Genomic DNA, 25,450 nt, shown 5'->3' on the forward strand with positions numbered 1-25,450 from the left:
ATTTTGATTGAGGAAACCTTACCAAATTGTTTTAATCCATGCAGTATGGGTCTGGAATGACCATACTAAGTTCCCCTTCTACTAAGTGAGCTTTAGCCATTACATGCACATTAGTGACGAAAAACATCTGTTTTTTCATTAATTAAACAATATCTCAAAATGGCAATACATCTACCAAGATATCTTGTAAAGCGTAGCGTAAAATGCTGAAAAAAATGAGTACCTACAATGCGTATTTTTGTTAAATTCGAAGCGCACAGCTTAATTTCAAAGTTTGTCTCAAATCACTAATTAAGCGCTTCTAGCCAGAACATACCTTTCTCACTCCCACTGGCCCTCCTCGAGCCCTGACCTTTGCTAGCTCGAGCCCCGTGGTATAGAAGGCCATAACACTAGAATATATTGTGGTGCTTTCCTACCTATAGAAGCAGCTACACATCAAGTTGACATACTAGATGTTGCTGAAAACTATTCATATCATTATAATGTAACAAAGAAAGGAAAAGGATCCAATCTTCATACAGAACTCATTTTATTTCTTAAGAGGAAGTGCAAAAATACTGATCTGTTGATTTCAAGTAGAATTATCCAGGGAAAAGGACCGATTTTGAGTGGTATAATTTAAATTGGAAAATTAGTTTTTTGTTCAAAGTAAAAAGGATTTCCAGTTTGCTTTTCTTGAAGTAAATCTCATTTTTTTTTTAATTTTAAACAATTTATATAATACTTAATGTATAATATAAAAATTTTTTGCTTTGAGACATGGTATTATATGTCATGCGGTTTAGGAAATCTGAGCATAAAAGGCCACTAATTCGATGTTTTAAAGAAATGCTCGTCAAAAACAATAGATTAGTATTAAATTTTTTTAAAAGAATGTTGTTTTTCATTACAACAAGAATTCAAATTATAAATGGCAATCATCTAGACTTTTAAAAAGTTATTTTCCAATTTACAGAGGAAAAAATAGCAAATATTCAAAAATAAAGCATAAAATTATTACGCATAGCAACTTGACATAATTTTCCAAGTACAGCTGAAAAGCTTAAAAAATTCAAACACATAAGTCATAAACTAAAGAATTTGTAAAAATTATAGTTAAAAAAACTAAGTTCAGAAATGCAAAAATCATTTCTAAGGGTACAGTGAAGTGCCCATACTTGAGACAGTACCCTAATGGGACATTTTGTCGAATTTAGTTTGGAGGGTTGGTACACCTGTCAGTATTCCACAAGTAAGAAATAAATGGTGATACAAAATAAATAGAATACTTATCTTTTGCGGCTATGTGAGTTAAACTTTGATGTATCAGCTTTATGGGTTAGTTAAAATTTTTAAAAATTTCGAAAATAATATTCGATTTTTAAGCATGTAAATAACTTTGGTTACCTACGCTAACTGAGCAGCATTAGTTTGAATTTGTTTTACACTTCATCTCTGCTATATATCTATGCCTTATTGGGGCAAATTCATTTCAACTTAGTTCAATTCATAAAAACAATAATTTTTTATTTAATGATGACTATTTTGATGACAATAAAGGTGTCATACCATAACAGGACAGAAAAGCTATCATTGTTTTAAAAAATCTGAATCTATTTATGAGCAAAAGATGTTTTGCCAAAATATTACAATGTTACTTCTACTAATGAAAACAAGTCTCAAAGTGTAGATGAGGCTAATTTATTTGTGAATTTCACATATCATGAAGGAATGAAAATGAATGTGAATAGATGTGTGTTGATGTTACTTCAGTTATCGTAATTATATATATTTTCTATAATCACATGTCTAGTACTTTTCTGATTACTCTTAATTGTGTGTAAATTTGTTCAATATTTCATTTCGCACTCATTGATGAAATGCAAAAGTTGAGCATTCATTGAAATAAGTCTGAATTTTTGTTTACCGTCTATTGTTTGTTAAAAATATGAATATTTACTGCTGATCTAGCAAAAAATATAAATAAATAAATAAAAATAAAATGATAAAATAAAAATAAAATAAAGAATAGAGTATAATTTCATTATACATGCAGTCAAGTATCCATACTTGAGACAGTTTTGACCCTTTACCTTTAATACCATATTAAACATATATTTCCCATTTGCACAAATGTTTTTGCTTTAATTTTCAATATTTGCTTAGTAATTTTTTAAAAGTCTAGATGATTGCCATTGATACTTTAAATTCTTGTTGTAATGGAAAACATTTTTTTTCCTATTTAATACTTATCTATTGTTTTTGATGCACATTTCTTTAAAACATTGAATTTGTGGCATTTTATGCTCAGATTTCCTAAACCACATCACATATAACACCATGTCTCACAGCAAAACATTTAATAATATACACTAAGTATTATATAAATTGTTTGAAATAAAAAAAAATGATTTACTTCAAGAAAAGCAAATTGGAAAACCTTTTTACTTTGAACATAAAACTAATTTTGTAATTTAAACTATACCACTCAAAATCAGTTCTTTTCTCTGGATAATTCTACTTGAAATCAACCTATCAATATTTTTGCGCTACCTTTTAAGTAATGAAATGAGTTCTGTATGAAGATTGGATCCTTTTTCCTTTCTTTGGTACATTGTAATGAAACGAATAGTTTTCAGCAACATCTAGTATGTCAACTTGATGTGTAGCTGCTTCCGTAGGTAGGAAAGCACTGCAATGTTTTATAGTGTTATGGCCTTCTATACCATGTGGCTCATGCTAGCGACAGTCAGGGCTTGGTGAGGGCCAGTGGGAGTGGGAGAGGTACGTTCTGGCTAGAAGCTCTTAATTAGTGATTTAAGCCAAACTTTGAAATTAAGCTGTGCGCTTTGTATTTAACAAAGATAGGCATTGTAGATATACTCATTTTGTTCAGCATTTCAAGCTTTAGAAGCTATCTGCCTATACATATGGCCATTTTCAGAGTTGTTTTTGAGATACTGTTTAATTAATGAAAAAACAGGTGTTTTTGTCACTAATTTGAACGTAACTACTAAAGCTCACTTAGTAGAAGGGGGAAAACTTAGTATGGTCAATCCAGACTCATACCACATCAAAAAAAAAAAAAAAAAACAATTTCCAGCTTTCCACCAATTGCTTCCATATTCCACCTTTTTTCACTCCCCAACCACTAGCCTATTGCTCAGAAATTACACAAAAAAAAGAAGAAAAAACATTGAAATCTATTCTCAGATATTCAAAAGCTGTTGTGGATGTTGAACGATATTCTACTAAATAAAAAGTTAGGTTATTCATATAGACATTTTTTAAAGTGTACAAAGACTTTTGTGAGATAAAATTTCTGGCACTTTTTGGCTTTTGATTTAAAAAAAAACAAGTTTTAATATATTATTAAACTTTTTCATGTAGTTTTGTAAAAAATTGATCATAGATATTATAATTAAATATCAATTTGAAAGATTAATTCTAACCAATGAATAGGGGCCTATTTCATTGAAAGTCGTAGGTGTACAAACACTTTTGGGAGCCACTGTAGATGACAGGCTAAGAGCTCTTTAAAGCAATATTTTCCTCTTACAATGTTCTTCATTTTTTCTCCATCTAACTAATTTTCATAAAAATGAATTTTCTGAAACAAGTTGCAGTCAAGTGCCAGCTCCTGATAATCCCAGTACACTTGGGGATAACTTTAAAAGTTACAAAAAATTACATTTTTTAGCAGAACTATGCACCCTATCATGCAGTGAATTTAATAAGTAAAACTCATTCAACATGACTTTGTTGGCTCATTTACAGGTTCTCTAGTGTAAAATATAATGCATATTACACAAAAGTAATATGCCGCTTAGTTTCTTTCTTGAAATGCAGTCCCATGGTGAACTTGTTGAAATTATATATGTGAAGGGCTCGGGGCAGAAATGCAGCAAACCACAATGAGTGACTTTTCGATCAAAATTTTTGGTTCTCAAAACTAAAATTGAAATAAATTTGACAATGGATTACGTCATTTGGAGAAAAACATATCTGCATACTTGCCAACCTTTAAAGAAAAAACCCAGGAGATTCCACTAGAGGTACCTATATAGGTGATTCACCAGCAACATATCTTCACAACAGAATTATTAAATGCTTTTAAATTACATAAATACAAAATTGAAAGTGAAATGGGGATTTTTCGCAGATGTAAACTAATTGGTAGCAGCAAGAAAAATATACTGCAAAGGAAAAACCAAATAATAAGGAGTGAATTTGCTGAAAGTTTCATACATTCCCCGGCCTCTACAAAAAAGTTCCTACAAAAATTTAATTTCTCAAATCCGAAAAAAAAAAAATCAATATTTAATTAAAATAAAATGTAAAATAAGTAGATATAGGGTAGCACATGTTAAAATAACTTCAAACTTTCAGAATAATTGAAATATTTTCAAGATGCAAAAAGATTGAAATCGGCTGCAATTTTCGGCAAAGCACGTGCTTCATTGAACATGCAAAGTGAAAAGCTTCCCAAGAAATTAATTTTTACTGAATGAGTTATTAATTGGAAAAATTCTTATTCCTTGACACTGGTAGACTAGAAAATTGGGCCATCTATTGAGAAGAGAGTGAAACTTTTTGATTGACAGAAAAAACTGCAAAAACGGGAGAAAATCGTAAAAAACGGGGAAATGGGAGATGGGAGCAAAAAACGGGAGTCTCCCGTTAAAAACAGTAGAGTTGGCAAGTATGTATCTGGTTTTAGTATTGCAGAATGCACAATGTATAATACCTTTGAAAAGTTCTACAAATATTTTTTATAAGTTGGAAATTTGGCATACTAGTTGCATGTAATACATACAAAAATAGCTGCTTAGAAGCTTGAAATTAAGATTTAACAGCAGAAAAGCATCTTTAGGGCTTAATTCTATGGGATGGTTAGTATTATACTCAGAAGATAATACCTTCTACGAAGAACGGCTACAAGGCTGTGCAGCTTCTGGAAGAGTTACGAATTATGAAACTGATTCCTAAGCATGTCTACATATCCAAGCATATGACTGCTCGATAGAACTTACATTAACAATGTTTCCATGATCCTGAAGCAATTTGAATCAGATTTTGAAGCAGATAAAAAGTTGCTTTGTATTGGTCTTGGAGTAGCAAAAATTAAATTTTGTATCATTTTTGGAACTTATTCATAAATAGCATATGACTTAAAAACTTAACAGTCAAAATGCAAAAATTGTGGAGTGTGACAACATCATTACCAAAAAGTGACCTTTAAATGCAACACTAAAAACGATTTTAGAAAGAGCATCTTGAAAGTCCATGCTTATAAGTCAGAAAATATAAATACTGGGAACAAAGGTAAATCAACCAACATTCAGTAATTCATGCATGATGTAAATGCTCAGTAACATAACATTATAGAGCATATTCAAATAATATACTCAATTACATGCAAGTGAAGGTTGCTATTAAAGACAGAAGAACTAGTACAATTATAGGGACAAGCTGCCACAAGCAAAATTAAACTTTTGAAAGTACTTTAAAGAAAAATAGACCTAAAAATAAACTTGTGTGAAAAGCATTTATGATCAAGCCGAGCATGTGATTATCATTTCCAAGCTTTATTGTTTTTATATTGATAAGATTTTGAATAATTTGTTTACACTTTTACAATTCCTGTTGATCCAAATGTATGATATAGCAACAATTCAAAAAGATCGAAAAAAATTAACATAAATGCATGAAGAAAAATCAATTATTAGATTAAATAATACATTAAAAGTGTTACTACTTTCTTTCAACACAAAACTAATAATACAAAGACTAAAGAGATATAAAAGAAAAACAAGCAAACAAGGAAAATCTTAAGAAAAAGAATAAATAAAACTATAATAATAACAATTAATTTAAAATACAGAAAGTCATACCTTAAAATGATACTCTAGTTTCACAAGAAATGGAAAACTGACAGCTTGAAGAATTTTTTTTTCATTCAATGTATGTTCTACTTGCTTTAATTTAACAACCTAGAGACCAAACAAAAGCATAAAAACAAATTATTTCCATTGAAAGAATAAAGATTGTGAAATTCAGAAAGATATTTAAAACTAAATTGGTAACAAATATTATGTATACATGGTTTTCTTTCTTTTGCTGGTGAATAGCATATTAAGCAGCAATAATAGGATTACTGGTTAACATATAACATTATACAGAGTGGTCCTACAGTGGGCGTAAACCCATATATTTTCAACACAAGTAAGTTATGGTTCAAGTTATAGGCAGTTATCTTGAAGTCTTAAGAGTCAAACTCTAGTAGAACACCATCTACATTGCAACACAGGTGAATTTTGTTCCATGTTCTGGGACGTTTCCCGGAGCTTCAGAGATTCAGATATGTTTTGGCACAAAACACCTGTGAGAAGAAGGCGCAAAATTCAGCTGTGCTATGGCATGGATGGTTTTCTACGGATATTCACGGATTCTTATGACTTCAGTGTAACTGTGCACAAGAAACATTTTACCATAACTGACAAAATGTTGAAAATAAAAGGGTGTAGGTCCACTTTCAGACTACTTTGTACTATGGGTGTTGGTAATTTTATCACATTTCAACAACTCATACAAAACTACAGAAAAATAATGTTTAAATCACCACATTACAAAATATTAACACAATGTTGATATGATGGGTGGACTTGCATTTGAGTGCAATTTTCTTGAACTGTGTGTGTGAAAATATACATATTCTTAATGTGGACGCTCAAAAACCCTAAACTATAGCAATGACATATTGTTAATCCTTATTTCCGACACCAATTTCAGTGATTGACTGATTGGTTGATTTTGTGTGTATATCATAAATGATATGGGTTGTAAAAGCTGCGTGCCCCTTAAAATCTATACCTCCTTATGTTGACACATTGGAAGCCACTCAAGTTACTCCATTTCACAAACTAAGCAAAATATTATTTTTTTCTGAAAATTTTGGAGTTCCCATTGAACAAGTGAAACTTAAATTCAGATCTAAATTTACATGCTATTTTAATTTGGACATCAATACAGCACACCTTCTGAGCTAAATTAGAAAAACTACTATAACGTAGTGTAAAAGTTCAAGAAAGGAAGCTTATGGCTGGTCTTTAAAATCAATAGCTTCATTAATATAATGTAAAAGTTGTCACAATACTTAATTTGATGAAGCAGAAAACAAAGTTTCAATGTTAACTTAAATGATTCAAATTCATTATTCGCACAAACATTAAAAAGTATATTAACTTACATAAACCAGGTTTGATTTTCAAAATAGTTACAAAAGTGATCTCTTCTGAAAAATTGAAAAAACATTTTGACTGAATTTTGAAAAGGTATGTTTGAAAAAGTTACTGCAGAAGTATTTGATTTTATTAGAATTACATAATTACAGCATGAACTATTTCCATGCCACAGAACTTCACTTTGTTTCAACAAAGAAAGTTATCTTAGTCTAGTAATGCAGAATTTTACTGTAAGTATGTCTAGTATTTTAATGAAACAATGGATGGAGAAAAACTTGAAAACAATCACCCACCACTCTCCACCCAAGTTTTTTCTTTGGCAGCTAAAGAAACCGGCCACTTAAAAAAACTCCACCAGTTAATTATTACTTCATTGATTTCTTTTTTTTAAAACAAGTCATTCCTTTTTTGTCTCCTTTAGTTCATATGTAAAAACTAACCCAGTTCTCACATAGCTTTGCATATTGCCATGGATAAAAAAAATCTATATATAGTCGAATCTCGATAACTCTATGTTTATAACTTGAATATTCTGTTATCTTAAAGTTTTCATCGGGTCCCAAACTCTTGAGATTGTTGTGGAAACTTTCTATAACTTGAACTACCAGTAACTCAAATGTTTTAGCCAGTCCCTTGGGACTTCAAGTTATCGACAGTTGACAGTAGTTTTTTTTTTACAAAAATTAATGGTAGAAGCAGTATTAACTCTTAAATTTCCATTCAATTTTTTATAAACATTCATATGTATTATGTTGCAGTTAGGTTTCACATGCCAACAGGCCTGGATCTATAAATTTTGGACCCCCTTGCAAAAATTCAGGAGGGCCCTTAACTTTCTACTGGATTTCTGTTCCACTTAAGGCCATGGCCCCCCTAATTCCCACAGACATTGCGGGGTGAGCGGGTACATAAGTCTGGACCTGCATGATAATGATTTTTTTTTCTTTCCAATGGGGCTGTATAAAGAGACCCACCTCAAGAGGCGTCTGAGCCAAAACCAGACCTAGTGCACTCCCCAACAATGCATCAGTCTTTTGTGTGTCACCATTAAGGCGCTGATGCATGACACAGTAGTGTTTTTGATGCCCAGTTTCCACCAGATGGAGGCACCTGGGCTCTCATTTGAGGCGAAATTGCACTAGGAATTTAATTTAGCTGAGGATATTCTAAACCAAACGAATACCCAAGGGATCTTTTACATGCCGCATAATCATACGACATGGGCGTTGAAGATTTTCTGCATCTTGAAAATTCACCGACTGGCCTCCCAGGTCAGAATCTGGGTTCCCAGGCGAAGAAGGCCAGCGCTTAAACATCACGCCACCAGTGGGCTGTATGATAATGATTAATTTTTAAAAAGTCCTGGATAAAGTCATGATAAAAAAAAAACAGTTTAAAACAAAGCAGAAAACAGCTAGGTTATATTTAAATTATTTGATAGAAATAATTGACACATGCAAAAAAAAAAAAAGGTCATTTTTGATGCATGCAATGGAAAAAGAAAGTAGTCAGGTAAAAGCGATGTAGGTAGAAAAAAAAATTATAATGCAAATGCAAGTTACACATTACTTCTGACTAATAACTTAAAGAGTGGCAGAAAATTTTTTATACCACTATATTCATATATTTATCATATTGAATATTTTTAACAATATAAGATAAATACTAACTTTTTGCTTGTCAAGAATTTTCATTGCAAAATAGTCTTTAGATGATTTGTGCATTACCAACATTACACGACCAAATGATCCCGTTCCTAGTGTTTTAATTCGATCAAAATCTTCTAAAGAGGCAGTATTCTGAAATTTACAACAGTAGATATAATTTATGAACATAAAAAAGAATAAAAATACAACTTTAAACTAAAACATAACAAATTAAAAAGAGGTATGAAGCAGCTAGAAACAAAGGAAGCAAGAGTCTAATACAGAAGTTTGATGATAATTAATACAAATGGTAGGAGAAACTTTCATTTGTTTGTGTTAAGAGATGGTAATAGTAGCCCAGACAGGTGCTGCTATACACCATGAGTTAGAAAAACTTTTCAATAAAAGCCTATGGTTTGAACTTAGTAAGTTAAGATAATCACTAGTATCCCTTTGCTTCTCGTTGCCTCATACATACTACAAAGTGCACATTACGTTCAACAATATATATTAATAGAATAAAACAAAAATAAAGCCAATTATTAATATTTGGAATCATATCAATGTTTGTTAGAATAAAAACAGAAAAAATATACAAACGCAAAATTATAAATAACACCTGTAAAAACAACTAAATAATAAATCAGTTAGTAAAGTTAATTTAGTAAGTAAATAAGTAAAGATGAATGAAAATTTAATTTTATACTGATAAAAACTATCTTTGCATTTACCTAACTATCTATGTATATATGTTACTCTAACTTTTTCCAAACGCCAGAGAATTGACAATCAAACCAGGTATTGATCAATTTGTAATATTTCTTTCATTATGTTTAGGCCATTTACATTTTCCAAGGACCTTAACTAGCCGAGATATTAATTCAAATGTCAATTCTCTGCCATGTTTGAGTCGCTTCAAAATTGCCAATTGTCTGTTGCTGGAATCGTACCAAAGTTGCTTGCAAGAAAAGAAACCTACAACCTACAGAATACATGACCAGGCCTGGATCTATAAATTTTGCCCCCCCCCCCCGGCCCTCAGCAAAAAAATCTGTAAGGCCCCTCCCCACAGCCCAGCATGTATATTTTTAGCATTAATAAGTCTTAGTGCTAATTCTTTTTTCAACATTCTTTTCAATTTCTTGAGCCGTTAGGCCAGTTAAGACCATGGACGCCCCCCGCTGCGGGTAAGCAGATCAGGGTCCGTACATGACCTTGGAGCAATAGTTTCTGGTTCAAGCGGTAAATGTAACGTGTGACGTGGAAAGAATGATTAATTAATGTACTGCGTGTTGATTCAGGGTGCTGGGGGGGGGGGGGGGGAGCAGCACAAACTGCCCCATTGAAGATTTCAGGGGGGTGTTTTTGGGGCATTTCTCTTACTTTTTTGGAGGCTTTCTGATGTTTGAAAGGATGGGCCATTGCTCTCTGGAGAGGGATGGGCATCCCTGAACTGAATAATTAATGTTCTGCCCCAGTTAGTATGACGCTCTCCTTAGGCGTCTCAGACGGCCAAAGTAAACCACTGGTGCACTTCGTATCTTTGGGAGGGGGGGACAGAGATCTTTTACAATAGCCCGGCACAGGCGGGTTGCACGAATTGCCGTAAGCAGTGAGATTGAGGCAGCTAATCCAGTCGCCTTGCCATCTAGTTTAAATCAACTAAAAGGTGTTCAACACATTTTTAAAAACTTATAATTAAATATCTTTAACTCCCTTTTTGCTGGCTATTAGCAATGCAATTCAGAAAAAAAAAAAAAAAAATCAGTTCATTTTTTTGACAACATACTGCACCAATAAAAACAAAATTACAAATTCAACAGACAAGCAACATCAAAAGCTTTGAGTTTACTTTTCAAATCAACATAATGAACAGAGTCAGAAGAGAATAAAACAAAATTTGACATTTGAGTAGAACAGAACAAGTACATAGTTTTACTTCCTTATTTCCTTCTCAAATAGGCAGAAATTACTTGTGCATGCTTTGTGAACTGCACATGATAGAAAGTCAGGCAGATTGCTGAAGTTGTTCTAATTTCATAACCATAAAAACAACAGAAGAGCGAAAGAACATGAGATTTCAATGTAATGGCAAGGCATTTTTCTCCTCACTTTTACACTGATGATGAACAATGAAGAAATTAGTATTGGCAAATTAAGTTGGTGAAAATCTGAAAATAATTGAGATTTAAATTTTCCATAGAATGGATCATAATTTGCGTAGTCTGTAGTAAAGCATGAAATTAAGTAGAAACTACAAAGAAGCAATAGTAGTTGAAGTCTTCGGGTAGCACAAATTTTGCTTTCTAAAAAGTACATTTTATCAACGACAAACACACGAATCTCAACCAAGTGCAATACCAACACAAATCAAGTTTACAAGTAAAACATATTCATGTCATTAAATGAAATTAAAGATTTAATTTTTATAGAAAAATTTGTTGTAAAAAAACTAATTTTTCTTGAAATATATGTGTTTAGTTTTGTTTCAAATGTATTAATGTCTGGCAAAATGATGGATAGTGAGCATGCTCCATTGTATCGATTTTTTTTAAAAATCAAAACCAATTATGCCTCGTCAACTTGAAGGCTCTTGAAACATTGAAAAATCATAGACAGAAATTAATATCTACAGATGATTCAAGCAATTACGGTAGGACAGAGCACCCTGTTGTCTTCCTGAGGGTGAACTGTCGCCAGAGTGCAGATTATATTTGCAGAGTGAAAATCAAGAACTTTCCAGGACACTTCATGGGGAAAAAAAAACCAAGGATGTAGTACAAATGAAATAGGAACAAAATGGAGAAAAATTAAATAAAAATTACATTCCAAATGAGAAAGATGCAGTTAAAGTTCTTAAGTTTCAATAGCAGAATTAAAATTAAGAACCAAAATAGAAAAGGGAGGGGAGGGGGATCCAGAGAAAGGGCACCGTGAGTTGGCTATAGATGTAGCTTTGAAAACATTTCCTGCCTTGTAGCACCTTTAGCCTAGAATTAACACTAATAATATACTCGCAAAATACATAAGACAAAAATATTTACACAAATTTATAGCAGCATAGCATAGCTATATGAATAAAAAAACATTTAATATTGTTCTCATAAGCAAAACTTACTTTTAGCTGTACAGTAAAATTTTGTGAGAACTCCACTGAAGGCTCACAGCATGGAAATTAGAACTAATTAATTTCCCATGTACAATTTTTTGACATTACCAAAAAAAAAGAGAATTTTAAATGAAAACATTAATTTTTTTTTCCAAAAAGAAACAAGGCAAATAATGTGTGCAACAGACTAAAAAAAAACGCAAGATCATTAATAAAAGATCATCCATTATCTGATTTAGTTTCATGATTATTGATTGAATCTATGTCAGGATAGTCAGGAACAGGTACTGCAATCTAGAATTTAAAGTTTTTGTCCTTATTACACACCAGAAACGTCTAATTCTTAAAATCTGGAGGTAAAAAACAAATTAATAATGTTTCTGTTTTAACTGTTGTACATAACAGAAAGCATTTCAGTATTAATGAATACACAAGTAGATTTCTTATTTCAAAAATTCAACTTGCAGCTGCAGAATTTTCAGGCTCAGTGGCCGCAATTGTAAGTAACATCGCTCGTTTAAAAAAAAAAGAGCCACAATGCGAAATTTTCAATTTTCTTTTTTTTCACTTAAAGGCCTTCAAAGGACGTTATCTTCTTTGGAATATAATGACAGATTTTTTGTTCTAATATCAACCATTGAAGAGCACAGCAAACTTTTCTTAATGCACATTGCCTGAAGAGTTCAACTTCAAACCCTTCTCCTGTAAAATTTCATTTCTTCCTATTGTGGCCACTCTTCTTCCAAATGAGCGATATATCTCCAAGATCCTTCACTTTAAAATAAAGAGCAAAATTTCCCCTTACCATTTGTTGTGCAGTTCAATAACATCCTTGTAAGAATTGATATCATATGCTATGATTTAATAGGAAGTTTTGTTAACATTCGATTTAATGACAAAATAAAATAATTCTTACCTTACTTGGATTGCTCCATTTTTCTTCAAAATCTTTCCTTGCTTCTTCAAGAAAAATTTTTACTACAAAGAAATAATGACGAAAATTTTGTTATGAGAAAAAAATTAAAGTTTAAGAATTACAAAGGTATAAATGATATTCAAAACAATTGAGATATGAAAATTAATAAAACAAATAAGTTTTGAAAGTTAGAACCAAGAGATAAATACCAAATGCATAGATATCATGCATTTTACTTTCTTTCCATGAATCTGTATGGACAAATGCAGGGTTATTTAACCTTTTGCACTTTGAGGAACTCTATGAGCTTATTTTCTTGAAAGAACCTCTCGATCAAAGTGCAAAAAAAAAAAAAAAGGACATTAAAGCTTAATCTTACTCTGATTTACAAAAGTATTTTTGCACTTTTATTTTCTCTCTCTCTCTCTCTCTCATAAAATAAAAAAAAACTCATACGATAATTCTATCATGATTTCTAAAATATTTTCTATAGACGCATAACTTTTAGGCCATTTTTTATTTGGCATTGGAATTTTCATATTTTGCCAATATTCGCTTTGAATAGAGTGAGGCTTAGAAACGAAAGTATATCGCTAAGCGATACCTGCCAATTTAGCACCACGCTTGTGCTTTCTGGCTCCAAGAATTACCCGTAGATGAACGTTTTAGATTTCAATAGGATTATTGTTTTTCTATTCACAAAATACGGAAGCTACTGTTAATGTTACAGAAGAGGATGATGTAGAACTGCTCTAGCCTGCTTACAATTAGTACAAATGTTATGGAAAAGTATGAAAACGGAAATATTTTCATTTTTATGCAAACTTTGTTCATTAAGCAAAAAGCTTTTGCCGTCAAAAGTAATCTGCATAACTTAAAATTGCTCATTGAAGTAAGTTAAGCATTCCTAGTTATTAAGCAGTAAGTTATCACCTTAAGCCAGAAGTACAAGCAATATACAACAGACTAGTTATGCCATCCAGAGACTGCAGTTTCATCCTTGTCATGGACTCATGAGTCTGGAATGACAATAATCAAGCAGGAGACAGATGTCATCTCATTGAAGCTGAGAGTGGCAACAAACTGGTAGTTAAAGTTAATTTAGCACACCAGCGAGAGTCAGCAGCAATGGTATGGTTCAACTTGTCAAGTAAAGGCAAAAAAAAAAAAAAAAGATAGAAAAGAAAGCAAGAATTGATAATACTCAGTAATATTCCATTTTCAAATGAGCTAATTTATGAATCTAATCCACTTTTCAAATCTTTTCATTCAATCCTCAAACAGTGTGTGTTTCTGACCACTGGTGCTCCTAGCTTTTGGTATCTTACATCAGTTATTTCAAATAGCTATCAAGAGTGAAGTAAACATATGAGATGTTAGTTATTTTTTCAGAAGGTACATCTAAATTCAAGAGACAAAGAGCCGACAGTCACTTTCTTTTGTGAATCTATACCACTGCAGTTGTTGCTTGAAATACACAGCAAAATACCTTCAAAATGCTTCTGACAAAACTCAGGGTCCATTAGTTATCACTTCTTGATATAGTGATGCGCAACATTATGAGCGCACTCAGTGGCGTAGCTAGACCCGACTTTCGGGGGGGGGTTACTTCTTTTATATATATATATATATATATATATATATATATATATATATATATATATATTATATAATATATATATATATGTATAATCGCATGGAATTTTTTCCTTTTCTTCTTTTTTTCTTTCTCTTCTCTCTTCTTTTTCTCTTTTTTTTGAGACTAACTTTTCGGGGGGGGGGGGGGGGGGGTTGTCCCCGAAACCCCCCCCCTTAGCTACGCCCCTGAGCGCACTTAAGTTCATTTTAATCGCAATTATATCTGTAAGTTGAATAACACGGGAAGGCTTTTTATTGAAGGTATGTGATGATGCTACTGACTATGCAAAATGTAAAATATATATATTATTTTTAAAGTTGAAATCTTTTTGGGACATAAGGATCACTAGAGTGAGTTCTAATACTTTGGTTCTATGCCAAAAAATAAGTGAAAAAGTTGTAAAACAAGCCCTTAGAAAAGAAAATCGGCTCTGAAGATTTAAAAAATATTTTAGGGGGGTTAGGGGGGATTACCCCCACAACAAGGGCACCCGTATGCAAAATGTTAAGGGGGGGCTCAGATATTTTTCTCATGGTTTAGCAGGATATTTTCCCCATCGAAATCGATTTCAGTACAGATTAGAGTTTATAAAATTTAACATTTTTAATAACTTATTCATTAACGGCAGAAGAAATGTTTTTACATTTTTGCAAAAAAAAAACAAAAAAAAAACAAATGTAGTAAATGCAAGGAAGTTCTAATTTCTAAGGGGGGGAGGGGCTTGAGCCCCCCCATATAGGCACCCTTGCCCCAAGAGTCTCAACTTGCTCTAAACGTTCATGCTAGAACCTCTCTAGCTCCTCAGAAGAGTGTTAATGTGTGACTAATAGAATGCTCCCTTTCTCTCCAAATGAAAGTAATGGCTATGAAACTGTCAAAAACTGAAAAAAATTGGGGGACGCCATTTCCAAAAAATAGGATGTGATGGGGGAAAACGGAGGTCATATTTGGATTTAGTAGGTCCCTTTATAAAAGAATAAGCAAGAATTATATCAGAAGCATTTTGATTGGTTTAATTTTTTTGCTGTGCAGTGATGTGAGCCACATTCAGAGGAAATACAAACTATCTGATATGGTATGAGATGTTTTTAAGTAGTCATATAGATGCATGAAATGAACCATATCTTATTGAAGAATTGCTGTTCTGAATAACAATGTGCTTTTTAGGGGGGTTGAATTCTAACTGTAGAAAATATTTTGTGAGAGAATGATCCAGTCAACCACATGGCATCCTTACAGCACTGAGAAGTATCATAGAGGTCTTAGTAACTTATAATTTTAGGGGCATTCATTTCATAATTTCGAGTGACACACGTAAGTTCAAGTAAATAAAAGTATAATATCAATAAAATTGAATACAGACACACACACACAAATATCAATCATATTAAAATATCAGTGAAACAAAATGTCTTCTTGAAACACATGTTTTGGGTTGATTTTAACCTGCTGTCAAAAAGGTTACTGATGCATGATTTAATGGATGTCCATTCATAAGGCATGCATGTAATCACCTCCCAATAAGTTTCGTTTTCAGATCATAGCTTTAGCATATAAAAAGAAAATATCATTGCAGAGGATGCTTATTTTGAATGAGTAAGGCACAGCATTTTTCTGTTACTGCCATCTGTTAAGGTACAGTATGAAAAATAGTTAGTGTAGCTTTACATTACATCATCCAAATTATTATTAATTTTTTTTTTTGGACTTTTCATTTGTACTGACCAATACCAAATAGAAGGAATAACAATTGTTGTTTCCAGCTCAGGACATTTTTTGAATCAAAGAGAGCAGGAGGAAAGCATAGAACTTAGAAGCAAAAACAGAGTCCTCAGTTTTAAGACTGTTTTAATGGAGTATTTCATCTGATATGAATGTATTGAATGTTAAAAAGATTGTTTCTAACTTAAGGAGTAAGTTTCCAACTAAGGTAATAATAAGGTAAGGCCAAAATAAATGTACTCTGATTGCAGGCTGTAATTAGACACAAAGCAAATCAATAGGAATGAAACAAACATGTAATGAAAGCCTGCATAAAAAAACATAATTACAAAGAGTAACTCCGCTTTTGCCCTAACAGGGCACGAAAAAAAGAGAGCTCATATTAATGCCATTGCCTTCAAAGATTGGTAAGTGGTATGTTACAATATACATTCGAAATTGTAAAAAAACATAGTGGATTTATTGGCTATTAATAGCAATGCTTGACTTCTAAGGAACTTTTTGTAATCCAGGTAAATTAACCCTTGAGAAATATGCATTTGTAATAGGCTTTTGTAACATATTTGTTTTCTTTCTTATTGTTTTGCTTTAGGTCAAGCTGTAGGAAAGTAATCAAAGTCATTGTGGTTTTCAACACACCTAAATAGAATTGAATAATTGTAATAGTGTTTAAATAGAATGTAAACAGTAATGAACAAACTTTGAGTTAAATTGATTTAAATTATTATTTCAATTTATTAATAGTAAAATGTAGATGTTTGCAGTTAAAAGATTACACATTAATTCCCCCAGAAGTATACACAAAGAATTTATCAATTAAAAGAAAAGAAAATCTTGGACAGTAAATACTTGAGAAGGTACCCAAAAATAAGCGGTATATTGTTGCCATTGGTGGAGCTTGTGTAGTACACATTTCTGTCGCTAGGAATATATAATGCAACTCATTACCGAATCAGTGCCACTTGTGTTGTTGACCTGGCTTCTTTTGTTCATCTGCAATTATTGCTAACGCTGTTTTGTTATTGTTTCATTTTTTCTGATGGCAAGTTCAAGGGAACAATGTGCAGCTGTGAAATTGCATTCTAGTTGGTAAAACATGCAGCTGAAACTATTGTAATGTTGAAAACTGCTTATAATGGTGAAGCTAAAGGAAAAACTCAAGTGTACAAGTGGTTTGCTCACTTTAAAAATCGTGACATGTCAATTGATGACAAATCTTGTTCTGGATGTCCTTTCACTGCCCAAATGGACGAAAATGCTGAAAAAATTTAAGAGCTTCCGTTCACAGATCATCAACAGACAATTAATCAACTGTCAACGAATTTTAGTCCAAGATTAGAGAATGAAAAAGGTTTCTACCAAGTTTTACCTAGGGGTCTATCTGACTAAGAATCAAAAAGAAGGCTCAGTTGAAACATCTCTTATGTCGCGAGGTGCTACCCCCTGCACCTTACTCGCCTGACCTGGCTCTATGCGATTTTTTCAACGAATGAAAAGGCGCCTGAAAGAATACAAATTTGACAACATTGAAGAGATCCTGTCAGTCGTTTCTAAGGATGGCTTCCAAAATTGTTTCAAACAGTGGAAGCACCAGTAGGACAAGTGTATTAGTTGTAATGGAGTGTTTTGAAGAGGATGAGGTAGTTTTGTAAAAAATATGAAAATATACAGCTTTAAAAAAAATATTCAGGTTTTTTTGGGCACTCCCCTTGTATGTACACATACTTCAATGTCACAAGAATTTCATGAAATAACTCATTTTCACTAAGTTTGTTTACAATGAGTGGATTTTTCATATTTCACACGAATCCACATGAATATGAAAAGTAATTAAAAGTAAGACTTTATAATTAACCACAAAATGTAAATTTTTAACCTTATTTTTACTCAACAAAATCTCACTATGAAAAATACAATTTACACTTTACTTGAACAATTGAATGAACCTAAACATTTACAAAAGTATTTTAAATATTATTATTCTTGATAAGCAATCATGAGTAATTCTATCCAGAAATGATTTTCCAAATTTTTTAGGAATGTTTTATGACATAGCATAGAACATGTTTTACAGACCTTACATATTGAATGTCAATTTCAATACTACTAGATGTACTAACAGGGAACCACACGAATAGTGTATAATGAAAAAAGTTGAAATAGGTAGCAATCGAACAACCAGATAGATACTTTTGTTTTGACACAAAAAGTATTTGCCCCTTGTGTCCCTGTTACCAAGATATAAGGTCTTCAAGTCAGCCGAAATTGTAACACCACCAAATAAAATAAATTATAGCCCAAATTTAAGAACTTGGTGAGAATTTGAATATTCCATCTCCTTGATGATTTCAAGCTCAGTTTGCAGTCGGATATATCCATCTGCATTTGGGTGTCCTAAAAAAAAACGAAAGTCAATTTTTCAAGTTGCACACCCTCTTATATTTTTCCTTTTAGGTCTAAACAATTGTAAAAAAAGTTTCATTTAATTTGAGCAACTGCAACCCATGCTTACTTGCACCTGAAAGTGTAAACCAGTACTGTGTACTAAGCCGAATAAACAGTTCGAAATTTCATGTTTATAAAACGTTGCCCCAATAGCCTCACATGTACCACAAAAACATTTATTTAAATCAAAAAATATTTAGGTGTCCAGCAGGAAGCCTAAAATTTGTAATTTTCTTCAAAAATTTGATTATTCTTATATATTATTTCTGTAGCCTGTTTTTTGTTCCTACGCAAGACCTTCCTCAATTCTTGATCGATTTCTTTGATTTACAACTCATTTTAAAGCTTATCGTGCAGGCTATTGACGAAAAATGACCCCCGGTCTAAAAATTGTTTTTTTGTCAAAAAACGCTGTTTTAAAGCATCGGACTGAGGTTTTCGGTTAAATTTATAAGTTCAACTTGCGCTGTGTGACCAACAGAGCGTTCAACTGATAACCAGAAGAATGAGTGTTCGGGCGCAGCCCGGACGATCCCCTTTATCAAAAAATTAGATAAATATCACATATTAATGAACACTTAAAAACAATAAATAACACAAGTGAGGATATTAAAATAAATGAGATGCAAACGCTTCTTGCTGTTACGAAAACTTGATGCAACCTGCAGCTAAATTGATTCCTAATTGTAAGGTTTGTTTTAAAGCTTTGGCTCCGGTCAGAAAGCTAATTTTTTGTTCAGAAAAAAATGTTAAATGAAATGTCAAATGATGAGCACGTGCTGTCATTTAAGCTATAAGGGTTCGAGCAACCTGCGATACCAAATTGTATAAATTTTCAAAAATAAAAACACTTCTCTTCAATGTCTTATCTTATATATTATTTCTGCGGATAATTTTTCTGTCAGTATGCGAGATCTTTCTCATTTTTTGAAGAAATTTTCCCCTCATTTTAAAGCTTATCAGGCCGACTAATGACCAAAAAAAAATTTACGGTCTAAAATTTAATTTTTCGGAAAAGTCCCTTGCTGTTGCAAAACCTTACTGTAGCCTGTAACTCTTACGCAGATTTTTTCTTTTTTTAACGCAAAATTCTAATACAACTTCAAAACTTTTTGAGTCACTTTCGGCAAAAAAAGAAATTACAATAAACCTTAAAAATTAAAAAAAAAATTAATTTGAATTTTGACATCTTGAATTCAAATTATGTTTTTCGCAATCATGAGTGTGTGTATGTAGGCGTGTGTGTTTGTGTGCGGGGGGTATTTGTGTTTGTGTATAGGGGTATGTGTGTTTGTGTCTGTGTGCTGGCATAAGTGTGTGGGTAGTTGTGTGTATGAATGTGTGTGTGTGGGGGGGTATGTGTATGTGTGTAGGCATATGTGTTTGAGTCTGTGTGCAGGCATGAATGTGTGGGTAGTTGTGTGTTTGTGTGTGTGTGTGCGTGTAGTTGTGTATGTATGCGCATGTGTGTAGGACATGGATGCAACCTGGAGACGCTATAGGAGCAGCATCTGGAGGACCCGGTCGACGGTGACGGTGCGGAGGGTGGCGGTGGGAAAATAAAATGATAGGACATCAAAACAGTCAAATGAAAGCAATAAGCAATCATGATTGCTCAAAAAAAAAAAGCTTAAAAACACTAGACTTAGTTGCTTGGTTAAATTGATAAGTCTTTTCGGTAGAGCGTTCGGCTATAAACTAGGTGAACTTCGGGCCCGCTCGGGTTGTCCGATGTTATATTATAGCTAATTTAGATTAATATTACGCATTACAGGTATGCATAACATACAATAAATAACACACATAAAGCAATGTAATAAAAGCAACAGGAATTTTCCTTGTTGTTTTACTCCTTAATGCAGGCTACAGTGATTATTCAGATAAGTTGACTATTAATCAAAAGGTGTACTTTCTTTTTTTTTTTTTTTAAGATTTGACTCCGTTCAGAAAACTAAGCATAATTTAAGCATTAAAAAAAAAAAAAAAGATTTAAAAATTTAGACGTCAAGGAAATCCTTTTCATGCTGAAAATTTTTATCTTTTTATGTGGAAATATAGATTTTTCTAATAACAGTGTTGGATCTTTTGTATGAATAAGAAATACTACTCCAAATTGAAATAACGTGTTTCACCCAGTAAACCTTTAACTATTTATTCAAATCTGAAGTAAAACATTAAAATTACAATCAACTTCATAAGTAAGAAATTGTTTTCTCCTCTGCTTTTGATGAAAAAAAAAATGCATTTGTCTATGCTCAAAAAAATTACACTTAAAAAACAGACTCGGTTCAACTGAATAACGATAAAATACCTTTGTGCTGAAAATTCAAAAAAATCAGTAATCCAACGTCAAAAAGCACAAATATTGCAAAATATTGCAGACACGTTTTATTTTGGATTTTAAGAGTCCGATTAAAAGAAAAAACATGCGCTGGCATCCAAGCCGTAAGGGTTTATAGCAGCCTGCTATGGGAAATTGTATCAATTTTCAAAAATAAAAACACTTCCTTTCAATCTTATTATTTCTCTAGAATGTTTGTTTTAATCGCTGCGTGAGAACTTCCTTATTCCTTAATCAAATTCGATGTTTTAAGAATTATTTTGAAGCGTATTATGCTGGCTAATGAGAGACGCATGGTCTTTTTTTAGCAAACAGCTTCCTGTTGTTTTTCTACACATTGCTTCAATGAATAGCATTCGAAATTCAGCGCATTTGCTCAGTTGGTAGGAGTGTCATGCTGATATCCAGAATGGTGCGAGTTTGAATCCGTGCCAATAAATAAATCTGTTTAATATTTCTTTTTTTTCCATCAGAGGCTCACATAGGCAGGATTGTATTTGGCACAACCCGTTTTTTCACATGCACAATTACTGCTTTTTCACGAGTCACACTTTCAATGATATTTATGTTTGCATTGAAAATACGTTCAATAAAAAGGCAGGCGATGATCACATTTTCACAACCTTAAAATTAACGAGGTTTTGTTGCTGATGTCTTTAAATTACATGCCTTCTTTTGTGTGTTTACTTTTTTCCAAATACTTGAATCCATTTACTTTTTTCGATTCTTCTTGAGTCTTCCCCCACATGGTACTCAAAATATGGATTTTTTCCAATTTTAAGTTAAATTTTTCATAATCTATGTATTTTTATTATTCATTTGCAAATATTAATTTGAAAATGTGTTTGCTAATAGTTTTTGAACTTGATATTTTATTTAAATGTATATGTAATTTTTTTAAAATAAATTAAAAAAATCAATTTTTTGAAGAAAATTATAAATTTTAGGCCTTTTGCTGGACACCTAAATATTTTTCAATTTGTATAAATATTTTTGTGGAACATGTGGGGTAGGGTGGTTCATAAAAACTTTTTTTCGGCTAGAGTCCAGGACACTCCTTATTTTTTTAGACTTGCTAATAGTATTATGCTGTAAAAGTTTTAGCTTCTTACTCAAATTTTAGAGGGTGCTCAATGACCCCTTAATTTAACATTAGCCATAGCATAGAAAATGCCACAGATTTAGAAACATTTAATTTAACCCCGCTGTTTTTTTTTTGTAAATAATTATTTTATTGCAATGTATATTCTTATTACTAGTTTATATTATAATATGTAGCAGTGTTTTTTCAGTTCAACGTATTTTTTAACCCTCCTCCCCATACTTATTAGGTTTAAGGGAGGGGATTGAGCACCCTTTTTCAGTTGAAATAGGAAGCTAAAATTCTTCTAGTATATTACTATCCACAAGTCTAAAAATACTGAGGGGTGTCCTGCTATCTAGGAGAAAATTTTTTTTACATGTATTTTTGAATCACCCTAATATGGGGCTATAGCAGCAACATTTTATCGACATAAAATTTCGAACTCCCCCCCCCTTTTTTTTGATTCCGTCTATTACGCTGGACTGGTTTGCACTTTCAGGAGCAAGTCGGCACGGATTGCTATTGTTCAAACTATATAATACGTTTTTTTACAATTGTTTTGACCACAAAGGAAAAATATGAGAGGGTGTGCAACTTGAAAAATCAACATTCGTTTTTTTTCTTTTTTTGGGGACACCCTAATTTGCTTAACCCGTGAAATATGTTCCCCATCACTCAAAAAAAAAAAAACCTAGCTAATTTCGAAGACTTTTCTTAAAATGTTTCTGGACTTTAAGCCCTTATATTTTGATAACAGGGACACGAAGGCAATAACTTATGCATCCAGAAGAATGTTTTACTATGTTTTTTCAAATGCTACTAACTAAATTTTTTTCATTGCTACATTATAGTATGGTTTCCTGGTCAGAAGAAAAAAGCACATACCATTGATAAACTGAAAATCCGAAGAATACTCTCAATTCTAAGTTCATTATCTCACAATCTTACATAGTTAATAAGTTATGCCATAGTTAAGACAAATTTTGGGCTCAATATCACGTTATTCATACTAGAGGTACATTTTTTATTGTTTTGATATCATGAAAACAATAATGTATTAAATGAAAGCACATTTTGATATCATGGAATTTATAAAAATTACATTTGGAAAAATGGTGAAATTCTGTTAAACCAAGTTATTTATTTTGAAACTGAATATAAAACTATTTATGAAATGTATGCATAAAAATACAGGTTTTAGTATTTTAAGCAAAAACAAGCAATGAAACACAAGTGTTTCTACATTCAATAGAGAAACAAAGCATTTAAAAGATGCTAATTCCATCATTGAAGGTCAACAGTTTCAATTAAATCTTCCAGTATTTGATTTCTATTTTCTACCATATAATTTAACAGGCCCTTATTATCCAAGAAAAACAGTTTTTTAACAAATGGAGCTTAACAGTTTTTTTTTCAATAGTTTGTTTAGAATTCCTAATTTTCTCATGGCATGATAATTGACAGGTAAAAATTCCTTTGCTAAAATGATTATCGATATTTCTATTTATCCCATATCGTCGCCCCAGAGAAATAATAAGACACCTAATCCCAGAAATAACATTAAGATATCCTTTAATTGCTGTGGGGCAACGATATGCTAGATTGCAAAATTGTTGCTATCTTAATACTAAAAAAGTAAAATGACATAGATTTACTCCAAAAACACCAGCAAAGTAAGTGGGGAAAGAAGAATAGAAAGACTGGAAACAGAAGGTCTGTAAACAAGAGACTGAAAATTAAACAGTTTTATAAATATCATAATAATTTATCACTAAACCAGACCAACAGTAAATAAAGAGGGGAAAAACAGAATAAATATGACAAAGGAAACATTTCTGATCTATAAATAAAAGGGAAGATTATTATTATCTTATCAAATGCTTTTGCTTGCCTCAAATTGTACAAAGCAAGACACATTCTCAAACATTTTAATGGTTTTTTATGTAATTTTTATGTGTGCATACCTTATTTTTAAATTTGAAGGCTGATCTTTATCTCAAAAATAATCAGTAAATCTAGAAATTTATATTTCAAACCATTTTAAAATAAATATTTTCAGCTGGTAAAACTGAGCCATTTATTTATTTATAATAGATTACACCTGTAACAAAAATAAATCCTCTCTTTCATCGTCATAAAAAAAAACATAAAATTACAGCTACTATGACATGTTTCTTACGAAACAATATGAATGCAAAACATTTTAGACATTAGTAAATTTACCAGCATCAATGAGAAATAAGAAAATGTTAGAAACTCCAAGTGATGATATGCCACATTAAGAATTGAGTAGAGAATTTATAATGAAAGTAAACAATTCAGCAAGAGAAAAAAATAATTCTAGGATACCAATGGGGAGGGAGAAATGGAGGAATCAAAATTTCACTGTTTGCAAAGTACACTTATAAATAAATTAAACTACAGTATAAGTGTGATTCTGATAAGTTGAGCTACAACTTTAACAATGTTTACCTTTCTTTCGGATAACAGGCGCTGAATTGAGTTGGGTTACTTCCATCACAGTTTTGTGAAAATATTCCAACTCATATCCTTGCCTATAAAATGTTTCTTTTTTACTGATCACCTCAAAAGCAGGAAAACATAGTCAATGTCACAGCTCAACCAACCAGAGCAGCCAAGGCTGCCAAGTTCCCCTCCCCCAGGAAACTTATAAAAATTGCACTATTCCAAGCCCAAGCAGGGCTCTCCCAAGCAATAGGCCAATAGTTTCCGACTAGGCTGACATGACCTCTCGTCGACCCTGAGAGCAGCAAATATAAGTACTGGTTAGTTGAAATGCAAAACAATTTTAAGAACACTTAATAAATGTATAATTTCTATGTGAGTACAATTGCAGTTCACGTAATGCATAATGCAGTTTGAAATTTGTTTTTGAAGACACTTAAATCACACTGTATTTTTTTGATGTTACAAGATCCATTCTTTAAATTACCTGAAAAAATACACATCATCAAGTTGAATATCACATTTTTTTTCTTTAATAAACACTCACATTGAACCTATAAATGAAAAACTGCATGTGAGGGCTCACAAAAAGCTTAAGCAGCACATAATCAAATAATGCCATTTTTTCAAACAGTGACACGGTAAAAACAGAAGTTATTTGTAACACTTCTTATTGGAAGCCGCTTTAGGCAACTTTTTAGTATTTCAATTAAGATAAGTCTATTTCGCTTGATAATGACTTTCCTTTTTCATTTTAGGCTGTACATTATTGCATGGAAATTTTCCTCTAAACTAAAACTATCATGATAGTAAACAATTACTAAGTACGTAAACTTAATTAAGTAGTACTACGTAA

The 25,450-nt window shown here is 32.0% G+C and overlaps 1 protein-coding gene across 11 annotated transcripts in view; it reads right to left on the reverse strand.

Annotated features, from left to right (window-relative positions):
* LOC129231789 (cAMP-dependent protein kinase catalytic subunit 1) overlaps positions 1 to 25,450 on the reverse strand; it is a 401,869-nt gene that overhangs the window by 24,258 nt on the left and 352,161 nt on the right. For all 11 annotated transcript variants that reach the window (XM_054866158.1, XM_054866159.1, XM_054866163.1 and 8 more), the window contains 3 exons: positions 12,898 to 12,959; positions 8,897 to 9,025; positions 5,877 to 5,975 (listed from right to left, as the gene is read on the reverse strand). In XM_054866158.1, the coding sequence (XP_054722133.1) occupies positions 5,877 to 5,975; positions 8,897 to 9,025; positions 12,898 to 12,959 (290 nt within the window). The remainder of the gene's footprint in view (positions 1 to 5,876; positions 5,976 to 8,896; positions 9,026 to 12,897; positions 12,960 to 25,450) is intronic.

Source organism: Uloborus diversus, chromosome 10 (genome assembly GCF_026930045.1).
Source record: "Uloborus diversus isolate 005 chromosome 10, Udiv.v.3.1, whole genome shotgun sequence".
Classification (NCBI taxonomy): domain Eukaryota; kingdom Metazoa; phylum Arthropoda; class Arachnida; order Araneae; family Uloboridae; genus Uloborus; species Uloborus diversus.